Source organism: Siniperca chuatsi, linkage group LG13, assembly GCF_020085105.1.
Source record: "Siniperca chuatsi isolate FFG_IHB_CAS linkage group LG13, ASM2008510v1, whole genome shotgun sequence".
Classification (NCBI taxonomy): Eukaryota; Metazoa; Chordata; class Actinopteri; order Centrarchiformes; family Sinipercidae; genus Siniperca; species Siniperca chuatsi.
Window position 1 is genome coordinate 1,884,926 of NC_058054.1, and position 22,050 is coordinate 1,906,975.

At 44.1% G+C, this 22,050-nt stretch overlaps 1 protein-coding gene and 1 long non-coding RNA gene across 28 annotated transcripts in view; both read right to left on the reverse strand.

The window, feature by feature from the left end:
* The window catches only part of dlg1b (discs large MAGUK scaffold protein 1b), a 127,303-nt gene that overhangs the window by 72,618 nt on the left and 32,635 nt on the right, over positions 1-22,050 (reverse strand). The window contains exon 1 of one of the 27 annotated variants that reach the window (XM_044219718.1): positions 21,925-21,960. The exons of 23 other annotated variants lie outside the window; for them this stretch is intronic. In XM_044219718.1, the coding sequence (XP_044075653.1) occupies positions 21,925-21,945 (21 nt within the window). In that variant the 5' untranslated portion in view covers positions 21,946-21,960. 3 more of the 27 variants (XM_044219717.1, XM_044219722.1, XM_044219720.1) reach the window with 3 other exon arrangements.
* LOC122886994 lies at positions 14,331-15,269 on the reverse strand. Its single transcript, XR_006380451.1, has 2 exons — positions 14,848-15,269; positions 14,331-14,527 (listed from the first exon to the last, which is right to left on the reverse strand). It is a non-coding gene; the product is annotated as an uncharacterized LOC122886994 (long non-coding RNA).

Here is a 22,050-nt window from a genome sequence, read left to right on the forward strand (position 1 = left end):
TTCACATTTAGCGTCTGTCCATCTCTGCTCTGGTACCAGCTGTTTATGATATTTCAGTTGAGAAAATATTCAAGGCAGCGGGAATAAACCTGTTTCTGTTGCTGAAGTAAATGTCGTCCCATGCCGCTGCAGCAGTGCTGTTGCTGTGACGGAGCATCGGCGTTCAGGTTTTAAAGGTTGTGTTGGTGGAAAACGTTGCCTTCAACTGCGAGTAAACTGACAAACTCAAAAGCTTCAAGTCTGTCAGCACGCCGTTTGTGGTGATTAAAAGAATATTTAATAAATCTGTAAACGAAATGCACCGAACCAAACAGATTAGGAGGGAAAGAACTGCCTTTAACAAGACTTTGGTTTGGATTCCTACTTTTTTAATAAACAGACAAACCCAGCGATTAAGATGCATTATGGGAAGTGTAGGATCCAGACTTTTTGGTGCTTGACACATACTAGGGACTAAAAGTCTGCTGCTTCAATTTTGACCATGAAATTACTTTTTTGTTAAAATTAAAATGAATCTTTGCCAGATTTAGGTAGATGTTCAGGTAATAACTTGGTGAGTACAGAGTTGTTATTCCTGAGAGAAATTATGGATAAAACTACCAAAATAAGACCAAAGTCGTAAAAAAAATCTAAAAAACACAGAAAACTGGCAGTAAGGAAGACTGAAGAATCAGCAATCATTTCATTGTCGGACTGTAAACTGTCACGTTTTAATGCTCAAAATATACCGATTAGGGCTGGAACGATTAGTCGATTACCTGATGAGTTGATCAACAGAAAAATAACCGGCAACTATTTCAATAATCGATTCATCGTTTCCGTCGGTTTTCAAGCAAAAACTCCAAACGTTGTCTCGTTTCGGCTTCGCTGCGTCTCTTCTGATCTGATAGTAAACAGACAAAACAGCCTTTTGAAGACGTCTGACTTACGAATAGACAGTTTCCAGATTAAATCGATAGTCGCGGTCCTTATTCCGATTACTGTGAATAATCACATTAAGCATCTTCACGTTCTGAAGCAACACATTTCCGACGACCCAGTTTACCTTTGATGAAAATGTTCTGAGGCAGTTTGGGAGGACAAACTCTGCCTTCAACAAGACTACAGTTTGGTTTTCTACTTTTTTCATTTCCTACCAGTTTTGTAACCGAGCGAACCCCGACGCCCTCGCTGTGACCTCGCTCACACCCACCCACGTGAAACACCTAACTCTGCAGAGGATCTCCCTCCGGTTCCTCCCCAACCGCGGCAGGTGTCCAGATGTTTCCACCCACCTTGCAGCCGAACATGAGGGAGATGGTGCTGTTGGTGCAGGCCACCTTGCAGTGGCACAGCATGGGCGAGAAACACTCCACCTTCTTCATGCCAGGGGACATCTTGTCGGCGCCGGGGCAGTTGGCCGACAGCCGCCTCCTCCGGGAGCGCTGCCGGCTCCTCCCGCGCCGCCCGGCTCCGCCCGTGGCTCCCCCTGCACCTCCTCCTCCGCCTCCAGCCTCTCCACCTCCTCCTCCACTGCTGCTGCTGCTGCTGCCCTGCTCTCACCATCCGCCCTCATTCCTCGCGTCGCTCCATCGCGGCAGGGAGGAAACAACTCCCAGAGCTCTTCCTTCATTCAGGGAGAACCTCCCCCCTCCTCCTCTCCACTGACCCCTCCTCCTCCTCCTCCTCCTCCTCCGGTAGAATATATTCCTCTCCCTCTTGACCTCCTCTCTGGCGTTCGCCTCGACTCCTCTCTCCCTCGTTTTCCTCCTCTCTCCCTGTTGCGTTCCCTCTCTCTCTCTCTCTGCACTGACAGAGTGGTGATGATGATGAGAGCCGGGGCGAGCGAGTGCCGTTGTGTGTAGTGTGTGTCTCTCTGTGTGTGTGTGTGTGTGTGTGTGTTAAGCTTTCCTCTGTGGGGGTGTGATTGGTCTCCAGGGAGAGGGGGTGGGGCGAGAGAGGTTGGTCACATGACTCATCGGAAACGAGGAGGGCTGAACGAATGAGAGAGAGAGAGAGAGAGAGAGAGAGAGAGTTGGGGGGGGGGTGTATCCTCAGGGAAGGTAGAGTGATGTAGGACAGAGTCAGTGATGTGGAGGAGAGGAAGAGGAGGAGAAAGACAGAGGAGAAGACAAAAAAAAGAGGAGAAAGAGGAACAGGAGGAAGAAGAGGAAGAGCAGGACAAAAAAAAGGGAAGAATCAGGTGGAAAAGGAGACCGAGGAGGAGGAGGAGACTGAGAAAGTGAAGAAAGATGAACCGGGGGAGAAAGGAAGAGAGGAGGAGGAGACTGAGAAAGAGGAGGAGCTGGAGATGGACGAAGAGCAGGGGACGAAAGGAAAAGAGGAGTAAAGAGGAAGAGGAGGAGCGGAGGAAGAGGAAGTGGAAAGGAGGTGGAGCCAGCATCATGTCAATTACCTTCCAATCAAACGCAGCGGTTCACCACAAAAACCATCTTAACGTTAACGAAATGACTCGAGTCCGAGCGCCGAGTCGAGTCGTGAGATCCGATCACTTCACTTCACTCTGGAGTCAGCGATCAGCTGTTTGACGGCGCCCACGTCGTGTCAGCGTCTCCAGATGTGGAGGATGTGTTTGCAGCTGCACGGGTTGTGGCCTCTGCGTCAGGGTCGACGTCCTGACGCTCTGGACCCGAGCATCAATCCAGATGTTTCTGCGTCTCCTCGACCGCAGACGGTCGACGACTCTCGTCTCCATCACACGTCGTTAACGCCACAGTGCGACAGCGGGAAGTCACAAAGATATCGGCCCTTTGCTGTCAGTGGGTCAGTTTCTAATCTTGCAGTATTTTCACTCAGGGCTGCAATTAACTTTTTATTATTGATTAATCTGAGAATCATCTTCTCTATTAACTGATGAGTTCAATCAATTAAATGTCGCAGAAAAGGCCCAACATGACGTCTTTATGTTGCTGGTTTTGGTTTTCAGTTTACAGTCACACGAGAAAATTACTTCAATATCAAAGAAGTTGGCGATCATTATTATTATTATGCTGACTGACTAATCAATTGATCGACTAATCCCTTCAGCAGCCTCAGAGAACACGGTGCGTTTGGTGAACACAGCCGGCCTTGAGCAACACGCCGCTGCACCTAACGTTTATTTTCATTATCGTTTATTTTTAGAAATGAAAAATAGTGAAAGCGTGCCCGCTACAGTTTCCCCAGAGTGTGTTTTGTCCAAACAAACTAACAAACAGGAAGACAGAAAGTCCGCGCAGTGGAGGACGTTTGGTGTAAATGAATTAACATGATGAAGCTTTGACAAACATGAGGACAAAACTGAGCTCAGCAAAAACAAAAACACCGGAGGAGAAGTTCGTGGGACAACCTCCCTCGGAGACAAAAGAAACTGATCAGTCAGTGTGTGTGTGTGTGTGTGTGTGTGTGTGTGTGTGTGTGTGATAATGAGGCAGATTTCATCCTGGGCGGAGACGACAGGAAGCTGCGAGATTCCTCCTGAGACAAACGACAGAAACTACAGAGAGAGGCGGGCCGTCGCTCTTGTCTGTTTCGTCTCTATCTGCCGGCTTTTAATTGGACCGTTTCTCTGCACGTCTACAACACACACACACACACACACACACACACACACACACACACACTGTCTGTCTCTCGCCTCCTCGGTGTGCGTTAGTCATTCAGGGTGAAGAGGAGATGAGAGAAAATGTGAGAAGTGAGGAGGAGAGATCGTTTTTATAAAGTTGTTTTGTTCGTATTATAAAATGGCTGAGAAGTGATTCAAACTATCTTGTGAATTATTTCATTTCAAGTCACATGCGACAGAAAATGAAAATTAGACATAAAAAACAACACAATCTTCCTCAAAAGCCTCATAAAACCAACGTCCACTCAAATGAAGAGTGCCTGCTAGCTCCACCTAGAGGCTGCAGTGTTTATTACAGCCCCATCTCAAAGTGTTGGACAGAAACAAAACAGCACGCTAAACTGTCTTTTCTTAGCAGTAGTGGAGCTACAAATGTAAAGTTTGTCCTGAAGGTGGCGCTAAGCTGGACAGCAGGAATGAGATCGGGATTGGCGAAACGTCACTTCGCAGACGCGGTTTTGAAGGATCACTTAAAGCAGAGGTTTCGGGTTTCAGGCGAGGCTCAGAGAAGCGCGTGATTTGGTTAAAGAGACGCAGAGTCGGAAACTAAAACGTGCCTCAGGACGGAGATTTATGTATTTGGTGCAGTCTGAAGTTGTGTCAAACAGCAATATGAGGCTCAGTTGTTGAGTTTCTATGGGATCGAATAACATAATGATGATTTTGAGCTTTTTCAAGCTGTGTATGATGGGAGGAGGCCCACAGTCTCAGACCCCCGAGTTAAATCCTAACTCAACACTAATATGTAAGCTGTAATGCCTCATGATGAACTGTTCAGACTACACCGTCTTTCTGTCTGTTAAGACGGCCGCTGCATCAGATTATTATAGAGGCTACGACCAATCGTAGCCCGCCATCTTTCACGACCAGCGTGACGTCACCGGGAAGGAGGAGCCAGGGACGGGCTTCCAGGAAGAAGGATGTAAACAAACAATGGCGTCCGAAGCGGTGTGTGTCTGATACTGGCAGACTTGCAAAAACTAAAGTTTGAGGAAATCATTTAGGAGTTTAGCATCTCCTCCCACTTCGTTACTCAGCGCAGTTAGAAAATAAAAGAGTGGAAACGAACGACGAGGGAGGAAGAACGAACAAAAAGAACGACAGACAGGCAGCACAAGAAGTCAATTACATTTTGGACAGTTTGCACCAATTAGCTTCCATCTGGGTGTGTGTGCTGTTTGAGCGCCTCATTATTAAAGCCTGAGTCAGGCTGCGCACACACACACACACACACACACACACAGAGAGACAGTGCAGTCCAGCAGTGCAGACTGAGCGTGTGCAGTGACAGTGATAGCAGCTGACAGGTTCAGATGTGATGGCCTCCTTCTAAATTTACCCTGCTGCTTTTTTACACATCACTCACTACACACACACACACACACACACACACACTATCTCTATCTGTGTGTGTGTGTGTGTTTAGATGTCTCGGGTGGGCCTGGCATGACCCGGGTCTCCAGTCCTCTCGGGTCGCGGGTCAGGTAGTATTTAAAGAATGAAAGTGCTGTGCTTTGGTCTGAAGTCCTTGGGTTACCTGTTGGCTTACAGCACAGCAGGTGGCTCCACCGGATACATCAGGCGTGTTTTGTACCGTTTCTGTCTTTTATTTATTTTTACTGTGTTCATGCTCTGTTGTGTGCGTGATATTTTATAAGCTATATAAAAAATAGAAAACCTAGAGGCATAAGTTAAGAAATAAAGTAGTGATATTTGGGGGGGTTTTCGGTCCTCCGTCCACTCGTTCAGACAGGATGAACATCACAGCGGGAGGTGGGAAATAACATCTTCACTGTGCTCCTCTGTAATTTAACTCCTCGCTCAGGAAGACATTTTACCCCTGGTGTAATGACAGGATACGGACCGTAACAGACATTCAGCAGCGCAAAGACAAAAGCCTCCCCAGGGGGGCGCCAGAGAGTCTGAGGGGAGGCAAACCTACAGCTCGAGTAAATCACACGCCTGCTCCGAGCCATAACTCGGTCAAATCTGAACTCACAGACATGAAACACACACTGAATCATTCAGTGCGACTTACACTTCCCGAGGAGATCATTATCTCTGAATGAACCTCCAGAAATCCACTTAGGACCCAGACAAAAGCTCGCTGCAGACAGGAGCTGCTGACGGCTGCTTCAGATGCTTTAACGGTAAAGTCGGAGCTCAGAAGAGAAGAGCGGCACATCGGAGGAGCCTTTACGGGCTCTCGCTCTCCTCGTGGCTTTCCTTTTTTCTGTCCTCATGTTAGTTTCCAAATAGCATCTTGCGCTCATTTCCCACTAAAGAACTCAAAATGTCTCCATGTAAGAATTCGATCACATTGAAATAACATGAAGGAAAGGCGATTTTATCTATACGGCACATTTTATTACAGGAAAACTCAATGTGCTGAAGGGATGATAAACAATAATCAACTAACAAAACAACTACTTATTTCAGCACTAAACCGAACAGCAACTACTTGAAGATATTCAAAGACAGTCTGTGAAAATCCCAGTGAACCCAGTAGAGACCATTAAAGGAAACCCTGCAGACTGACGTGGACAGAAACACCACCACAAACACACAGCAGGGGGCAGCACACCATCACACAGACTGCAGCCTGCATGTCTCCATGACTTGCTGGAGCTCCTCCATCAGCCTAAAATATTCTTCCTTCCTGGTTTTTGCATGTTTTTTCTGGCTGCAGTTTGGGCAGAGCATCATCTAATGCAATAAATGCTTTCTACTGTCTACTCATGTATATTAAAATCTGCTCACATTACCCTAAATTCTCTAAAGTATTCATCAACTTTATACCAGAATACACACCTCTGATATTCCAGGAATAACAGGACAAGCACGAAGCCTTTCCATTTGTTTAAGCAAACTTTGACTTCGGGTGTAATTATACACACATCGGTCTATAACGCTGGCTCCACAGCCATCTACAGCTGTGGTTTGAGGTCTTTTTGCCTCACGACCCTTTAAAGGGATGCGGTGTTCACTCCCGACCACTGTTTTTCCCCGTTTGCTGTCCTGTTTGTTGCCTGTAACTTCACGGCTCCTCACATTTATCTTGAGACCCCTTGCGTGGGCCCGACCCAGAGGTTGGGAACCTCGGATCGACAAGCCGTCCAGAACCAAAAGAGATCCGCTTTCAGCGGTGAAACAAGACCACAAGTTTCTCTCAACTACAAACCTGAAGTACTTCATCCTCTGCAAATTTAAAGTAATGTATCTAACTTTCACCAGTACTGGAAAACACTGCAATATTCCAGGTTTTCCAGGACGCCTCGCGTCTAAGTCCCTCCCGCTTGAGAAGCGAGTGGAGATGGCGAGGAAGAGACGCGAGGAGAGACGAGTCGAAGCATCGGGCACCAAACATCCTTCTTTCTGAGCCGTCGTTTTAAAGCAACGTCAGTTACATGTGACGTGTGGCACAGCTGCATCACCTGTCCACTGTCCCAGGCAGGTCCACCTGCGGGTGCACAGTACTGCAGGACACGCCTCGAAACGGTCGCAGTTTGGTCAGGTCAAGGCACCAAAACTACTTGGTTAGGTTGAGGTAGGACGTTATCTCGGGGGGGGGGTGTCACGCCTCTTTTTTATACGTCACAGGTGCCAAAAAGGATACACCTGTGCATGCTCGCTCATAGCTCCTCCGGCAGGCCTCCTCTTCCTTTTAGGAACTGAGATGTCCTTCAAGACGGCGTGCTGAGTTCGAACACGGACAAACGAGAAGAGCCTTATGTCTCACCTGAAACAACGCGCCCCCCCCCAATCACCGCGGCCCCCTGCTGTTCTAACGCTGCCTGGTTGTTTGTATCTTCGTCCCAAAAGACCGCCTGGCAGGGACTTCTCGTCTCTGTGTCGACCCAGATGGCGAGGCGTCGCCCCGGGGGGGGGGGGTACATCAGAGCCGCTTGAGATAATATCTGAGCTTTGCCATCGTTTCAGTGCCGCTCCCTACCCAGAATCCTCTGTGCTTACAGGCTGCTTACAGGAAACACCACTAACTATTCATGCAAAATAAAAAGCAAATGTAATCATCTTTAACTTTCTGTGCAGTATAGAAGTACAAATCAATGTTAACTGATTAACTAGTATTTACTGTATGAAATAAAAATGTAAACATTTGTTGGTCATACTGTATTTTTTAAAAATGGATCCTAGGGAAGAGTAGTTGTTGCCAAGGTAACAACTAATGGGGATCCAAAGTAGGGCCGCAACCAATGATTATTTTCAATCTAGATTAATCTAGAGCTGTTATGATTACTCAATGAATTGATTAGTTGAAATGAATCTGCAACTATAATAATAATAATGTCTTTTTCAAGTAAAAATATTTGATAGTTTCTCAAACGTTATGATTTGCTGCTTTTCCTTGTTTAACATCACAGTAAAGTGATTATCTTTGGTTTGGGACCGTCACCTTGGGCTCTTTTTATTGTTTCCTGGTATTTATAGATCCATTGGACTTTTAATCGCAGATTAATAAATTAATCTGATGCCCCACATATTCACAATTAACAGCATCAACCACCTGCTGTGTAATAATTCAGAGTATTGACACCTGCACAATCAATATGAGGAGCTCTCTGCTGATTCCTCCCTTATAGACCACAGGAAGTCCTCCAGCTGCTGAACAGGTGTTCAGATCAGACCAGGACTCAGAGCAGAGGGGGGTCTGAGATCAGGCCCTGAGATCAGGTCGGGCTGCAGGGTTCAGGGGAAAGTGGCACATGGAAAAGCTCTTAGCAGAGCGAAGGGAGAGGAAGCCGGAGCCGTGTGATCTGCTCTCTGTGGGAAAGCAGTGAAGTCAATCGAAACGTCAGCACTTCCTGTCCCGACAAAGACCGCCACAAACACAAAGGGAGCTGGATTCGTCAGAGGCCACTTGAAAACAAAGCTGCCGACAGGCCGGCGAGGAAAAGGAAAAATCCAGGCCAAGAAATAAACCACCAAACGGCTCCGAGGGAGAGTCGGACTGTCGGAGTCTGCAGCTCAAATGCAGACAGCATCCAGTCCTGCAGCCAGAGTCCTGCAGCCTACGGTCAGAGACACCTCTATCACCTGAAATCTGTTTCGACTTCAGCATGACCGAGAGAGAGAAGTTTATTTTGTTGATTCAATTTGTGAAGTGCAAGTTTTTAGCAAATTTGCATTTCTACCAGCAGGCCAAAGGAGCGTGAGCTTTTAAATCAGCAAAATGTTAAAAAAAGTTCTGATCCTACGGATTTCAGGTGGTGTGTTTTAACAACCCGGGTCTCGACCAGCAGGGGGCAGCAGACACACCTTGAGCCGCTATCGGAAACACAACAGAACAAGAAGAACTGGTGAATCTGTTCAATCAATCAATCAATCAGTCAGTCAATCAGTGAATGGGAGCAGAGACTTTACCACATCGAGCTGCATTTAACAGCTGTCTCGTTCTCTTGCTCAAAGGCACTGTGGCAGGTGGACAGGACGATCCGGGGATTCAACGCTACAGTTAATGGCTGACTACGAGCTCCAGCGGCACGACAACAACTACACCTCCTCCTCCTCCTCCTCCTCCTCTTCCTCTTCCAAACAACCAGCACAAGCTTTCGCCTTCCGCCTTCATGTGTCGTAACCGGTGCGTGAAGGAAAGGTGGACTCCTTCAGTAACAGTGAAAACAACTACATAAAAAAAAAGGAGGTAATCACAAAATACAAATATAGTGAACGACAAGTGCTGGAAATAAAAGGTATTATCAAACAGGAGCAATAACGGGGTTTAATATGATCAAAGGGTTAAAGATGAAACCTCTTGTTGCAGCGAGCGTGCAGGGGAATAAACTGGCTTCAGTCAAACATTTGCTCTCTAAATAACCTCCGTCCCCTAATTTTACTTTAATAATGGAAACATGTTAACAAAATTCACATCTTTCTCTTTTTATTTTTAATATATCTCCCTGTCTTCCTCTCTCTCTCTCTCCCTTTCATCCATCCATCACTCTCTCTCTCTAAAACACACAGAAACACAAAGGGGAATCCATAATTCAGCGTGGCAGATAGCGAGCGCAGGCTGCTGCAGATATGACGGCTCAGTTTAATATGCAGGAAAACCACAGAGATTCTCCATCAGCCTGAATACAAATGGAGAGAGACCCGGGGGGAGGGATACTCGCCTCTTTGAAAGCAGCTCTGCAGCGTAAACCCTCACACCGATAACTACAATAACTCGACACAAGGAGAAAAAACATGGCCGCTGAAGATCAGAAGGCTACATATGTAAAAGTTAAATGAAACTGAAGAGATTGTTACGAATACAAGCAGTCAAAGAAACACTAAATATTGCATGGTCATACATGAGAACAATAAACGATCGACATATTGCTGCAGACGCACAGCGACGCATCATCTCATCCGTTTCACTGTGGGAGCGTTAACAGGCCGTTTCGTTATGGTTGCAAATAATAATAAAGGTGCATTTCCATCCACTTTTATTAGTACATAAAAATAAGTTAAAATCCCACAACAGAAATTTGTGTAAAAGACTCCAACATACAAAAGATATTCAAACAAAGTTTTGCGCTTGGCTGGTGCGGTAAATTCAGTATATTGAGAAAGAGAAGATGTGATGAAGGCTGATGGAAACAGAAATAGACCTTGATGTTGTGGTGCCTGCTTTTTCTTCTTTTACTGTAACAAAGCATCAATGTCCCGCTGTCGCTCTCCATTACAGGCTGAAACGCCACCACAAAGGGGCGGGGACGCCGAGGTGAACCTAACATTTGCTGAAATGCTTTAAAAACTTGCACATTTCAATGAAAAAGTAACTACTGACACGTTTTTTTGGGTTAATTGTTTAGTCTATAAAATATCCAGAATAATGACAAGATACTTAAGCCAACAGTGATTCTTCAGACAGCTTCCTCTGTCTGCCAAAAACTCAATTTTAAATTTGTATTTATGCAGAAAAGGAGCTCTTTTCACGTCTCTGAAAAACACCTCAACCATGTGAAAGCTGTACGATGTTGACTTCCTGTTTCTACTGGTTGTGTGTGTGTGTGTGTGTGTTTTAAAAATAGCACAACGCGTGTTGACTTTGTGAGATTCAATTGCTGAACAAATTGCATGAATGTGATCTATTTCATCCACCACAGATGTTATTTTCTCTAGGAAAACCCAACACAGAACTTCCACTGGAAAACTGCCAATTTAACTTCTAGCTCGTCTGGTGACGTCATCGTCGCTGGGAGGTCAGAGGTCACTAAACGCAGACAGTGCACTGAACAAGAGCCAGTCTCCCTCCCCTCTCCTCCTTCCTTTCTGTTTCATCTGAGCGCACCGCCCACGCCTTCCCAGCATCCTCTCTGTTCCTCCTCCTCTCTAACCTCTCCTTCTGTTCTCCTCACCTCCCTGCAGTCTGCTGGCAGCCTCCTCTGTGTGTGTGTGTGTGTGTGTTTGTGTGTTTAACGCGCATGGATGCTCCTCTTGGCTTGCGTCCTCCTTCAGGGCACATCAGCCTCTCACAACACAAACTCGGAGCAGGTTGTGCTGCGGTGATAGTTTAGCGAATTGTTAAACTTCCTGCTCTGAGCTTCTGTCTTCACAGTTGGACTCAACGTGATCACATCGCATGATGTGTGTCAACAACAACAACAACTGTTACATTCACACTGCTGATAAACAACACGCACGTCTGTGCTTATTTTAGACTGAAGCGAAACTCGAACAGCATTAGTATTACCGGGGAAGGTGGGTAATAAAATATTGCTCCCTCATAATAGAAGTTGTCTGTATTATTATTATTATTATTACTACTACTGCACGTGTGTTTACCCTCCAGCCGACCCCACTCGTCACATTAACGTAGTTCTGGCCTCCACCCGTCTATTTGCACGTATTCGTTATGCTATGAACATTTGCTCATTCCTTATTCAAAAGTTTGTACATTTCATTCTCTGTGTTTTAATGACTGTCCAGCTCTTTATACTACACAATATATAGTACGTATTTTTACTGTAAATTTCTATTTTATACTTTAGGTAACGTTTTTGCGATACTTGTATGTGAAAACTTACTTGACAATAAACCAGATTCCTGTAACAGACAATGAAATGCTGCCATGCTGTGACCGTCATCACCGACAGGCTTGGTATTGTTTTAAATAATTAATACTTTACTGGTAATTATTTATGTGTAATCTAACTGTTAAATACATGAAGCTCACTACACACGACACCACTCGTCACATTAACGTAGTTCTGGCCTCCACTCGTCTATTTGCACATATTCTTTATACTATGAACATTTGCTCATTCCTTATTCAAAAGTTTGTACATTTCATTCTCTGTGTTTTAATGACTGTCCAGCTCTTTATACTACAGAATATATAGAATGTATTTTTACTGTAAATTTCAATTATATACTTTAGGTAACTTTTTGCGATTGACAATAAACCAGATTCCTGTAACAGACAATGAAATGCTGCTGGTATTATTTTAAATAATTAATACTTTACTGGTAATTATTTATGTGTAATCTAACTTAAATACATGAAGCTCACTACACACGACATCAGTTCAGGTATACATGACATTGGTGAGCTTACAGACTTTTTTTTTGTTCCTTCTGTTAAACAATGTTATCAGGAGATCTATGAGGTCAGAGGAATCCTTTTCTTCTTTGGTTATCACACTATCACACACACAGCTCTACGTATAAAATGTCAGAGATACACTTAGTTACAAAACAGCTTCCTCACCAACAGACTTTCGGTTCAGAAAACCACTTCAGGACCAACAGGAACCACAAAGGTTTGGGTTTGGAAAGGTCTGGAGAAGTCATTATATGGGATATGATGGTTTTGGTTATTGAATTTTAAGCCAGGGACAGCTGATGCGGTATTATAACCTTATCTCTGACCTGCAGCCTTCATCTCATTTGTTTCCTCCTCTGACCAAATCTGTTTAAACAAACATGTCAGCAAACTGCACATAGCTTCGTCTCGTGGATTAGGACTGTAACTGGCTGAGGTCACCGTTTCGTCTTCAGACCACAGAAGTCCTAAAATACACCAAAATATACTGAATACTTTTTGTATTTATTTTTTTTTTTTTTATCTACCTGCAAGCCAAATACTTAGAGCAGAGAATGACTTGGCAAACAAAGTTTTTCCAAATATAGTTTTTGGGGATGATTCCCATCCCGAGCTTTTTTCAAGTCAAGTACAAAAAAACTACAGCTGCCACTTTTTAATTTAAAACTTGAACTAGAGATCAAACATGATGTTTGAATTTAAAGCTGACGTTGCACTCCAGCAGGACGCTGCTGTTATCTCAGACCTGTTTTATGCCCTATTACTTCTCTATAATGATGTAAAATAAAGAAACTGGGTCGAACGAAAGCGAAGCATTTAAAAGTCAAGTGTCGGAGCATTTCGCGTTCTCCATCCTAGACAGGAAAAATACTGTTTAGGTTAAAGCTGTTTGCATGACTACAAATCTAAGAGGTCGCCCTCGTGAGCCAGCGGAGCGACGTCAACTCCACAACAAACCATACTGGCCCGAATGACAACATGTCATTACGCTTATTCTTATACTTCCTATTGAAATAGACACTTTATTAGTACTTTTACTTGAATAAAAGGATCTGAGTACTTCCTGCACCACCGACTAAGTGCCAAATTAAAGCCAAGAGAAGATACCCAGGTGAGAGATGTGTCAGCGATGTGAGGTTTAAAGACTTCCTGCTGCAGAGCTGGAGGAAAGTTTTGGGTCAGAAGTTTCTGGTGTTTCTGAGCAGCTGATCCAACACAGCGGACTGATGTCACTACGTTTATTTATGTACTTATTTTTTAATCCTACTGGAATAAAATGAATATTGAATGAGTTGTTGCATTGCTTACATTATTTTTTTTTTTTGTTGTTCAATAAAAAATAAACCTAAAATAAAATAGTCTGACAACAATATTAGAAAATACTAAAATAAAAATATAATTAAAAATGTAATTACATATTAATGCACAATAAAATACTATTACTAAAATAAAAATAATAAAAAGATTTTTAAAAAATTTAAATTTGTATATATTTACTAACAAAATAATACAAATAAGAATAAATAAAAAAGACATAAAATAGTTACAAAATACAAATATAATTCTAAAAATAAAATCATTCATAAATACATAATATAAAAAATATAAAAAAATAAAATAATACCAGTAAATTACAATAGTGCTGCTAAAATAAAAATAGATTTTACAAAACAAAATCGTATAAATGTAGGACATAAATCTTATGGTGAACAAATAATTATATAAAAAAAATACTAAAATAAAAATCCAAAAATAACCATCCCAAAGGGTGGCGGTGACTACATGTTTACCGTTTCCTCGTTTTCATTCAAGTCTTTTTAAAGCGCACTCTCATCCTATAACTCACCACGGCCTCCAGCTACAGCAGCCTGTAATTAACATAAATAATTAAGTCACGTTTTCCCACGAGAGCAGTGAGCTGCTGATCGGAGCAGAGACCAGCGAAGAGTTCCTCCATCGGCACACTGGGACAACGAAACTGCTGCAGTACGCGTTGCTGGGCCGCGACCACAGGAGCTCATTAGCCTTCAGAGTTGAAATGAAACAAACAGAGAAGCTGATCGACGCTCCCATCAGCCCCTGCAGCTTTGTTTATGGTCACTTTCTGGAAAAACTGCTGCTGCAGACTGTGGCTTGTGTGTCTTTTTGTGGTCAGTGTTTCCAAACCCTTTTTTCCCTGCCACGCCATACTACTTAAAAACATCCCCAGTCACACCACCAGTAACCAGTAGAGAGTGAAGGAAACCACACGTGTTCAGCTGTGAAACTGCAGCTTGTCCTCGTGAACGTGAAGCTGGCGGCGGCGATGATAAACCCACAAGCTCTCAGGCTGTTCAGATTTTAAAGAGGAACTACACGCCACCATTTCTGCACTGTGCACAAAATCAGATCAGATTCTTGTTGGCTTTCGATGTTAAACACAAAACACACAGATTTTTCTGCTCAACATTAGCTTTTATGTGTCTGCTTGGATTTAGAAGTTCCCTCCCTAACTATTCTATTATTATATTACGTATGTCAGCCGCCATGACCGAGTATAGAAAACTATACACTGGCCCCCCGTTTGTGCCTCTCACGCAGAGCTGCTGGTAGCGTTAGCATCAGCGAGCCTGATAAACGGCGGCTGGAAAACGTCGTACACGAATGAGATAACTGTTATTCGGAGTTTAACAAGATATTTAGGGATACCTACTGTGATAAACAGCGGGGCAACCTGTGTTGTAGCTCCAGCAGATTTACTGTGTGTCTCTGGTCAGTCCCCTGACCCTCCACGTCACCTCGCTACATGGCGACGAGGCCTCCCGCTGTCGCTGCACCCTCTCTTCTTTAATTTAAGGGTGCAGTTACCCTTTAATATGAGTCAGTGTTGAAAAATTCAGGTCATGGAAACATGGAGAAACGCTGCAACTGCACTGTGTGCACTACTTCTCCTGCCAAACTCAACTCAAAAACAGCCCAAAGTTAGATCCCTGAGTTTCATGTTCAAACCGCTGTCCTGCTTTTTGCCCCCCCCCATCAGCTGCTGCACCTGCAAGCCGGTGAAACCTACAGACGTGTATGGTACCACGTCACTGTGTACTAGGCGGCCTTTGTTTTGTTTTCACAGCACACCTGGGCAACGCTGACGTCACGCCGGTGGATCGGCTGATGGAGCATCCTCTCACTGGGTCCCCGAGTCGACAGCTGCGTCTCTCTCGTCACTTTCTAAAGGTACTAGCTGCGATCCAGAGCACGTTGTTTAGTTATATTCTGCCGTGTTCCCCCCCGTGGTGCGAGGGTGACGTACTTCCAGCCCCAAATATCTGTTTGGATGGTTTGTATTTTAACTTGCTGTTACTGGACAGTGTCATCTTCAGCCTGCTTGCTTTCTGTGGGTTTAATAGCAGAGCTGAAAAGCACTTGGGCTAACTTGATGTTTGAGAGCCCGTTCACGCCAACACGCAGTCCTAACTGTTAAGCCGATGTGTACAAAGCAAAAAAGCTGATTATTACAGCGACAGAACTGGATCCACCTTGTGGCAAAACATGTTGAGTATCAACAAAGCAGAGTGAAAGGTCTCTAAATAAAAATGCAAGCAGCTCAGCAAGTGGCTTAGTCAGACCTGCAGGTCTCCATCCTGTAATCAGAGAGCAGAGCAGCGTTCAACATCAAGTGCAGAAGTTAGTTAGAACTGAACAACGCTCAAAGCACCAAAATAACCCATTCAAACGGCTGCACGTGACAGACTTTCCAACTCTCTCACCGCCACTCCGACATATTAAAACAGAGGATTAAACCATTCTGCTGTAAATATTACCACATGCTCTAAACAGACTAAAGACTAAAATCAAACTTTATTTAAGGGAAGTAATCATTTTAAACTCGTGGGAAGAAGTGGTTTTTAGCATGCGAGCCGTGCTCAGCGCGGAGGCGTCGGTGTGTCTGCAGGAACGTGGCCGGCGGCAGCAGAGCGGCCGTATTTAGGCTGAGCTGACTGCGGTCGGTCCTGCTGAGCCACCGAGCTGCAGCACTCACTTAATAAGGAGCTGAAAATAGTCCCAACGCTGAGGCGCTGCCCTACAAACACACACACAGGCTGCACCTGAGGCTCTAACACCTCGTCTGTGGGGGGGGCAGGGGGTAGATTAGCGCTGCAGGGCGCCACAAGCACCGTGAAGGTTGCTGGTTCAGATCCCCTGAGGCGTCAACGTCCTGTCTGCGTAGCTGGCACAGACAAAGACGTTCGGTCACTTAACTATTACTAATACTTTAACAATCTATGATTTAAATACAATTAGGACATTTTTCAGCTACAAATATCTAACATGCTGCTTGCTGGGGCTGGAAGGATTAGTTAATTAGTCAACTGACAGGAAAATAATCGTCAACAAAGTTGGTAACGGGAGTCAAAGAATTTTAAACGTTCGCCGTTTCCTGCACTGAAAATATAAGTATTTACTGCTTTTCTCTGTTTAAGATCTCAGGGAACTGAACGCGTCACCTCGGACTCTGGAAACTGGGATTTTCACCGTTTTATAGACTAATCGATAATGAAAATAATCATCAGTTACAGCCCTACCGCTTACAGCTTCTCAAATGCATCTATTAAATCTTTATTTATACAGGGTAAGATAACAAAACATGTCACTTTTCCTGTTGGTCAGAGGCAGCGAGCAGGTTCACGCTCCGGTCATTTGTCAGTATTTTTACATTTTGAGACAATTTATTCTTCAATGAATTAATGAATTAATAATGAAACTACGTTAGGTGCAGCCCTATCACTCCGGCGAGCGATTACAAACATGTGATGGATAAAAACAAACTGAAACCCATTTAAAAAGGGGATAAAGGTGACTTCTTGCTGATTTAAGACGGACTAGCAACAAATGACACCGTGAAAGCTGTACAACGGCTATTAAACATATTATTAGACTATTTAACTAATTTAGATTTTGACTGCACGAAAGAAATGAGAATTTTTAGAAAATTATGAATCATATGGGTGAAACACTGTTTGACCTGTTCCACTGACAATTATTTAAATCAGCATTTTATTTAGAGGTCAAGTTAAATACTATATTTTGGTAGTTAACTTTAAATTTCACACGCTGACAGGACGAGCTGCTCCAGGAGTCCGTTTAGGGTGATAAAGCTCATCGCATCAATATTTTTAAGTGTAACTGAGGGATTTGATTATTGTTTGACTGTTTGATTGTTAATTGTTCTTTATTAAAGTAAGAAAAAGTCTTAAACGAGAATATTCCTTTCGCTCCTCTGTGACAGTAAACTGAATTATCTCTGGCTTGTGGACCAAACAAAGATTAGAGGACGTCATCTTTGGGCACTGGTCGACATTTTTCACCATTTTCTGACATTTTATAGACCGAACAACTAATCGATTGATCGAGAAAATAACGGACAATGAAAATGATCGTTAGCTGCAGCCCTACTAGAAACAGTGAGCTGACGTTAGACGATTTAGTGACCGACGGACTCACGGCGTTTTTGAAAAGCATAAAAGACGCAGTCCTCTCTAACTTTTTAAATATTTAAACGATACAGAGCGGCGCCTCCCTCTTTCACAACCCATCTTTGGACATTTACCAGATAGAAGTCAACAGTTTCAACAAACTCTGAACCTCAACACACGAGCAGTTTTACTAGAAATAAATCCTACAGTTTCGCCTTTTCCAGCACAACATGGCCGCAGCTTCGGCCTCCCAACGGAAACAGGGCTGGGGGGGGGTCAAAGGTCAAAGGTCAAAGCAGCCAGACATCAGATGGATGCTGTATATGTACAGGGTGAGTTGTTAGGGATAAAGTGGCAGAGGGGGATTTTGGAGCTGACAGCAGATCAGAGGCGAGCAGGACGAGGACACGGCACACAGAAATGGGATTTTAGAGAAAGAGATGAAGGCCTGGAGGGATCTGGTCCCAGACCAGCAGGAGGTCCAGGACTCAGCCCGCCTCCACATCAGGGACTTAGCACCAGCATCCGACTCTTCTGCTGAATATTAAGAGCTGTTTAAAATAGCTGTGTGCGTTTCCACAGATGCTCTGTGGGTTTTCTCTGCCGCCAGTCTGGTCACATGACACACGCGCCGGGCGTTCAGAGGCTGTGATTGGTCGAGAAGAACAGGAGCATTTGATGTTAAAACGCAAGGACGCTCGAGACACTCAAGCACTTTAAGTGAAATAAAGTTTCTAATTCTTATCATTGGTAGCAGCAGTTGGTTATTGATTCATCTACATTTTTACATTAAATGATTCATTATAGTCAGTAGTGATAAAATCGGCTGTTAAAAGCTCCCGGAGCCTAAATCTGATCAGCTTTCTTACTTAATGTGAACATAATCAATAAGTGTTCATTTCAGAATGTTATGGAACCTGAAAGGCACATTGTGGCAGATGTAATCAACAAATATTTGGTTTTTTTTTTTATTGTCATCGTCAAAATATGTCAAATTATAATTTTGTACTGCTTGGCTAATTGATTAAATAATAAACTGATCACTGATTTATTGTTATGTCACTGGCTGACTCACTGACGAACAATGTATATGTTTCCAATATTCAACATCACCCTGAGGTCAATACACACACTCATCAAATACACACCAACTCACAACGCAAACCTCCAGTCGTCTATATGTTGTGAACAAACTAATCAATAAAAATGATGGACAAAGGCCTCCAATTTCACTGATTTCAGGTTTCAGCGTGAGCGTGTAGAGCAAACGATGGACGAGAAATAAAACCGAGGAACCGCTAAATAAAAAGCGCGGCTGTCTTCCTGTAAACACCTCACGGACCCGAAAACGTCCCACTGACTTTCTGGTATCAGTCGGCTTGTCAGAGACGCCGACGTCTCGCTTCCTGCGCGAATCTGGGGTCCGGAGTATATTAGTGAACTACTAAATGCCTTACACCTCTGAACGCGGCCTGAAAACACGAGGGGGGCTGTGCGTTCGCTGTCCTGGGTCCCAGGGAGTCGGGTCAAAACACCCAAGGGAGGTTGCTAAGTCACAGCTGAAGACCCGACTCTTGAGTCATACACTATTGTGCTATTGTAAAGCACTATATATATGTATATATATATATATATATATATATATATATATATATATATATATATATATATATATATATATATATATATATATATATACACACACACTGAAGGACAGCACAGAGGCACTCATCATGGCTGCACAGGAGCAGGCCCTGAGCACCAGAGCGATAGAGGCACAGATCTACCACACCAGACAAGGCCCAAGGTGTAGGCTGTGCAAAGAGGCCCCTGAGACAATCTAGCACATAACTGCAGGGTGTAAGATGCTGGCAGGAAAATCATACATGGAGCGCCATAACCAAGTAGCTGGCATAGTGTACAGGAACATCTGCACTGAGTATGGACTGGAAACCCCCGAGGTCACAGTGGGAAACACCTCCAAAGGTGGTAGAGAACGACCGAGCCGAGATCCTGTGGGACTTCCAGATCCAGACTGACAGAATGGTAATGGCGAACCAGCCTGACATCGTGGTGGTTGACAAACAGCAGAGGAAAGCCGTTGTGGTTGACGTGGAAATACCAAGCGATGGCAACATCAGGAGAAAGGAACATGAGAAACTAGAGAAGTACCGAGGGCTCAGAGAAGAGCTGGAGAAGGCCTGGAAGGTGAAGGCAACAGTGGTGCCCGTGGTCATCGGAGCACTCGGGGCAGTGACCCCCAAACTGGAGGAGCGGCTACAGCAGATCCCTGGAAGACCACCAGACATCTCGGTCCAGAAGAGCGCAGTACTGGGAACAGCAAAGATACTGCGCACATTTTTACTTGCAACACTACTGGTCACAAACCGGTCGGCCGTCAGACGATGGGACGGCGAGGGAATCGGAGCTAAACACGCTGACATTATTAAAAAGGTCGAGCATCAGCCGCCTCGCCTTAACACAGCTTCTAAAACCACCAAGCAGACACACAGAGCCAAAGAGAGCCAGACTGGATGTGAGAGCTTTGTCTTTAAACACGCGTTAACTCCATACAGAGGAGCGATACAATATCAACATAAAAAGGTCACGTCCACATCCCGCCATCACACGGCACAGCTTCTGATCGGTCTTATTATCAGTATTTATGTTCAGCTATATGTTCAAAATGAATATTGCACTCATGTGTTACGAGACGGTAACACAACTAAACTAGAAAATCAAGGCAATGCAAATCGATTAAAACGATTTCTTTAGTGTTGAAATCTTGTGTTCTGACAGATTTTTGCCAAATATAAATTGATTGATTCACACTGTAACTGAACAACAACTGTGACGGGAGAAAACAGGACAAGCTGCATGCTGACTGCCCCCCTTTATTAAACACGTTTACATATAACAACTTTCTGTTTTTTTGCCCTTTCTTTAGGTAAAAACAGTTTTGGGTGAACGTTTCTTGGATCGTGTCAGCTAAGAGGATTAGTTTTTCCAGGTTGTCCAGGAAGCGTGGGAAAACAAGGTATTTTACAACATAACACAGTTTGCACAGCTGTCCCACTCAAAAACACCTTCAACCATCAAGAACCATTTGAACCTAATAAAGGAGCTGAACACAGCCTTTTCTGCTGCTGCCTGTTCGAGGATCTCGTTTCAACTTCCAGATCGGAGAAACTAGAATTTTTCCAGGTTTTTCCAGGACTGCGTACAGCATGAAGTAGTAACAGCAGCCTGGATGATACAGAGGCACGAGGTCACCGGTTCAAGACGCCCGCCTGGCCTGAAGTAATGTGTGGAAGGTGGAAAATAACTACTGAAGATACACAGCCGCCACAGAAAGAGGACGTCAGATTATATGAATGAAGAATGGTCGATAATGTGACTTATAATAAGAGAAGCTAAAGGGCAATGAGGATCTGAGCTTTGAGCCATTAATAAACACCATACAGCACATTATGTTTAATTGGGAAAGTTGATTAAAGCACACACACTCTACATCACATACAGCCGTTAAAAACTGTGTACAGTTAACTGATAATCAGCCGGATCAGCCACTGTCAGTAATCAATACAAAAGGCAGGGATTAGACTGTAAACCATTGATCAAATGAAACAATAACTATCAGCAGCCAAAGCCAAACAACATTACCTTATTTTTGTTGTTTCTGTAGTGGTGACAAAACGTTTTAAAAAGTGACAAATTAGCAGCTAATAAACTGAAGGTCCCTGGGTTCTCCGGAGAAAACGCTGCGCCAAACTACCATTAAGCATTATGACAAATTAACAATTCCTTACTTGATCGTAAACACGCAGCAATGGAAAAACACGAGAGAGCAGTTTTCATATGTCAATGGTGTTCTATTTAATTCGGCATTCATAAAATCCATTATGATATCACGCATTTCCGTAAAAACCTAACTTTTTTTTTTATTTGGTAGCCAGAATTCACTACCAGCCTCCATCGGTTAGCTACGGTATTTTAGCGGGGAAATACCGAGGGATTGAGAAACGAACCGCTTCAGAAAGTTGATTTTGTACTGACATAAGAGTTGTTTGGTGATCAGATACACGCCGAATTTAACACCGACTCTTATTTAAGTACATCCGTCGTCGACGGTGTTTGTGTGTTGGTATTTAACGGGTTACCTTAGTCGTGACAATACAAATGCAGTCCATCTTCCCGAGCCCGGGAACATCAGCATCTCATCGTGTGCTGTCCCTCCAGTCTCCTTTACATTCACACACACAAAACGGACCGACAGCCGCGATCTACCGGCGAGAGAGAGTGTGTGTGTGTGTGCTCACCGGACCGGAGAGCCACCTCATCCCCTCCCCCGGTCCTCCTCCATCCCGGTATCCGGAGCTCAGCGGGAGCCGGATCCACTGAACCCCGCTCCTCGAGTCTGAGGCTGCGTTTCAGGGCTGTGGGAA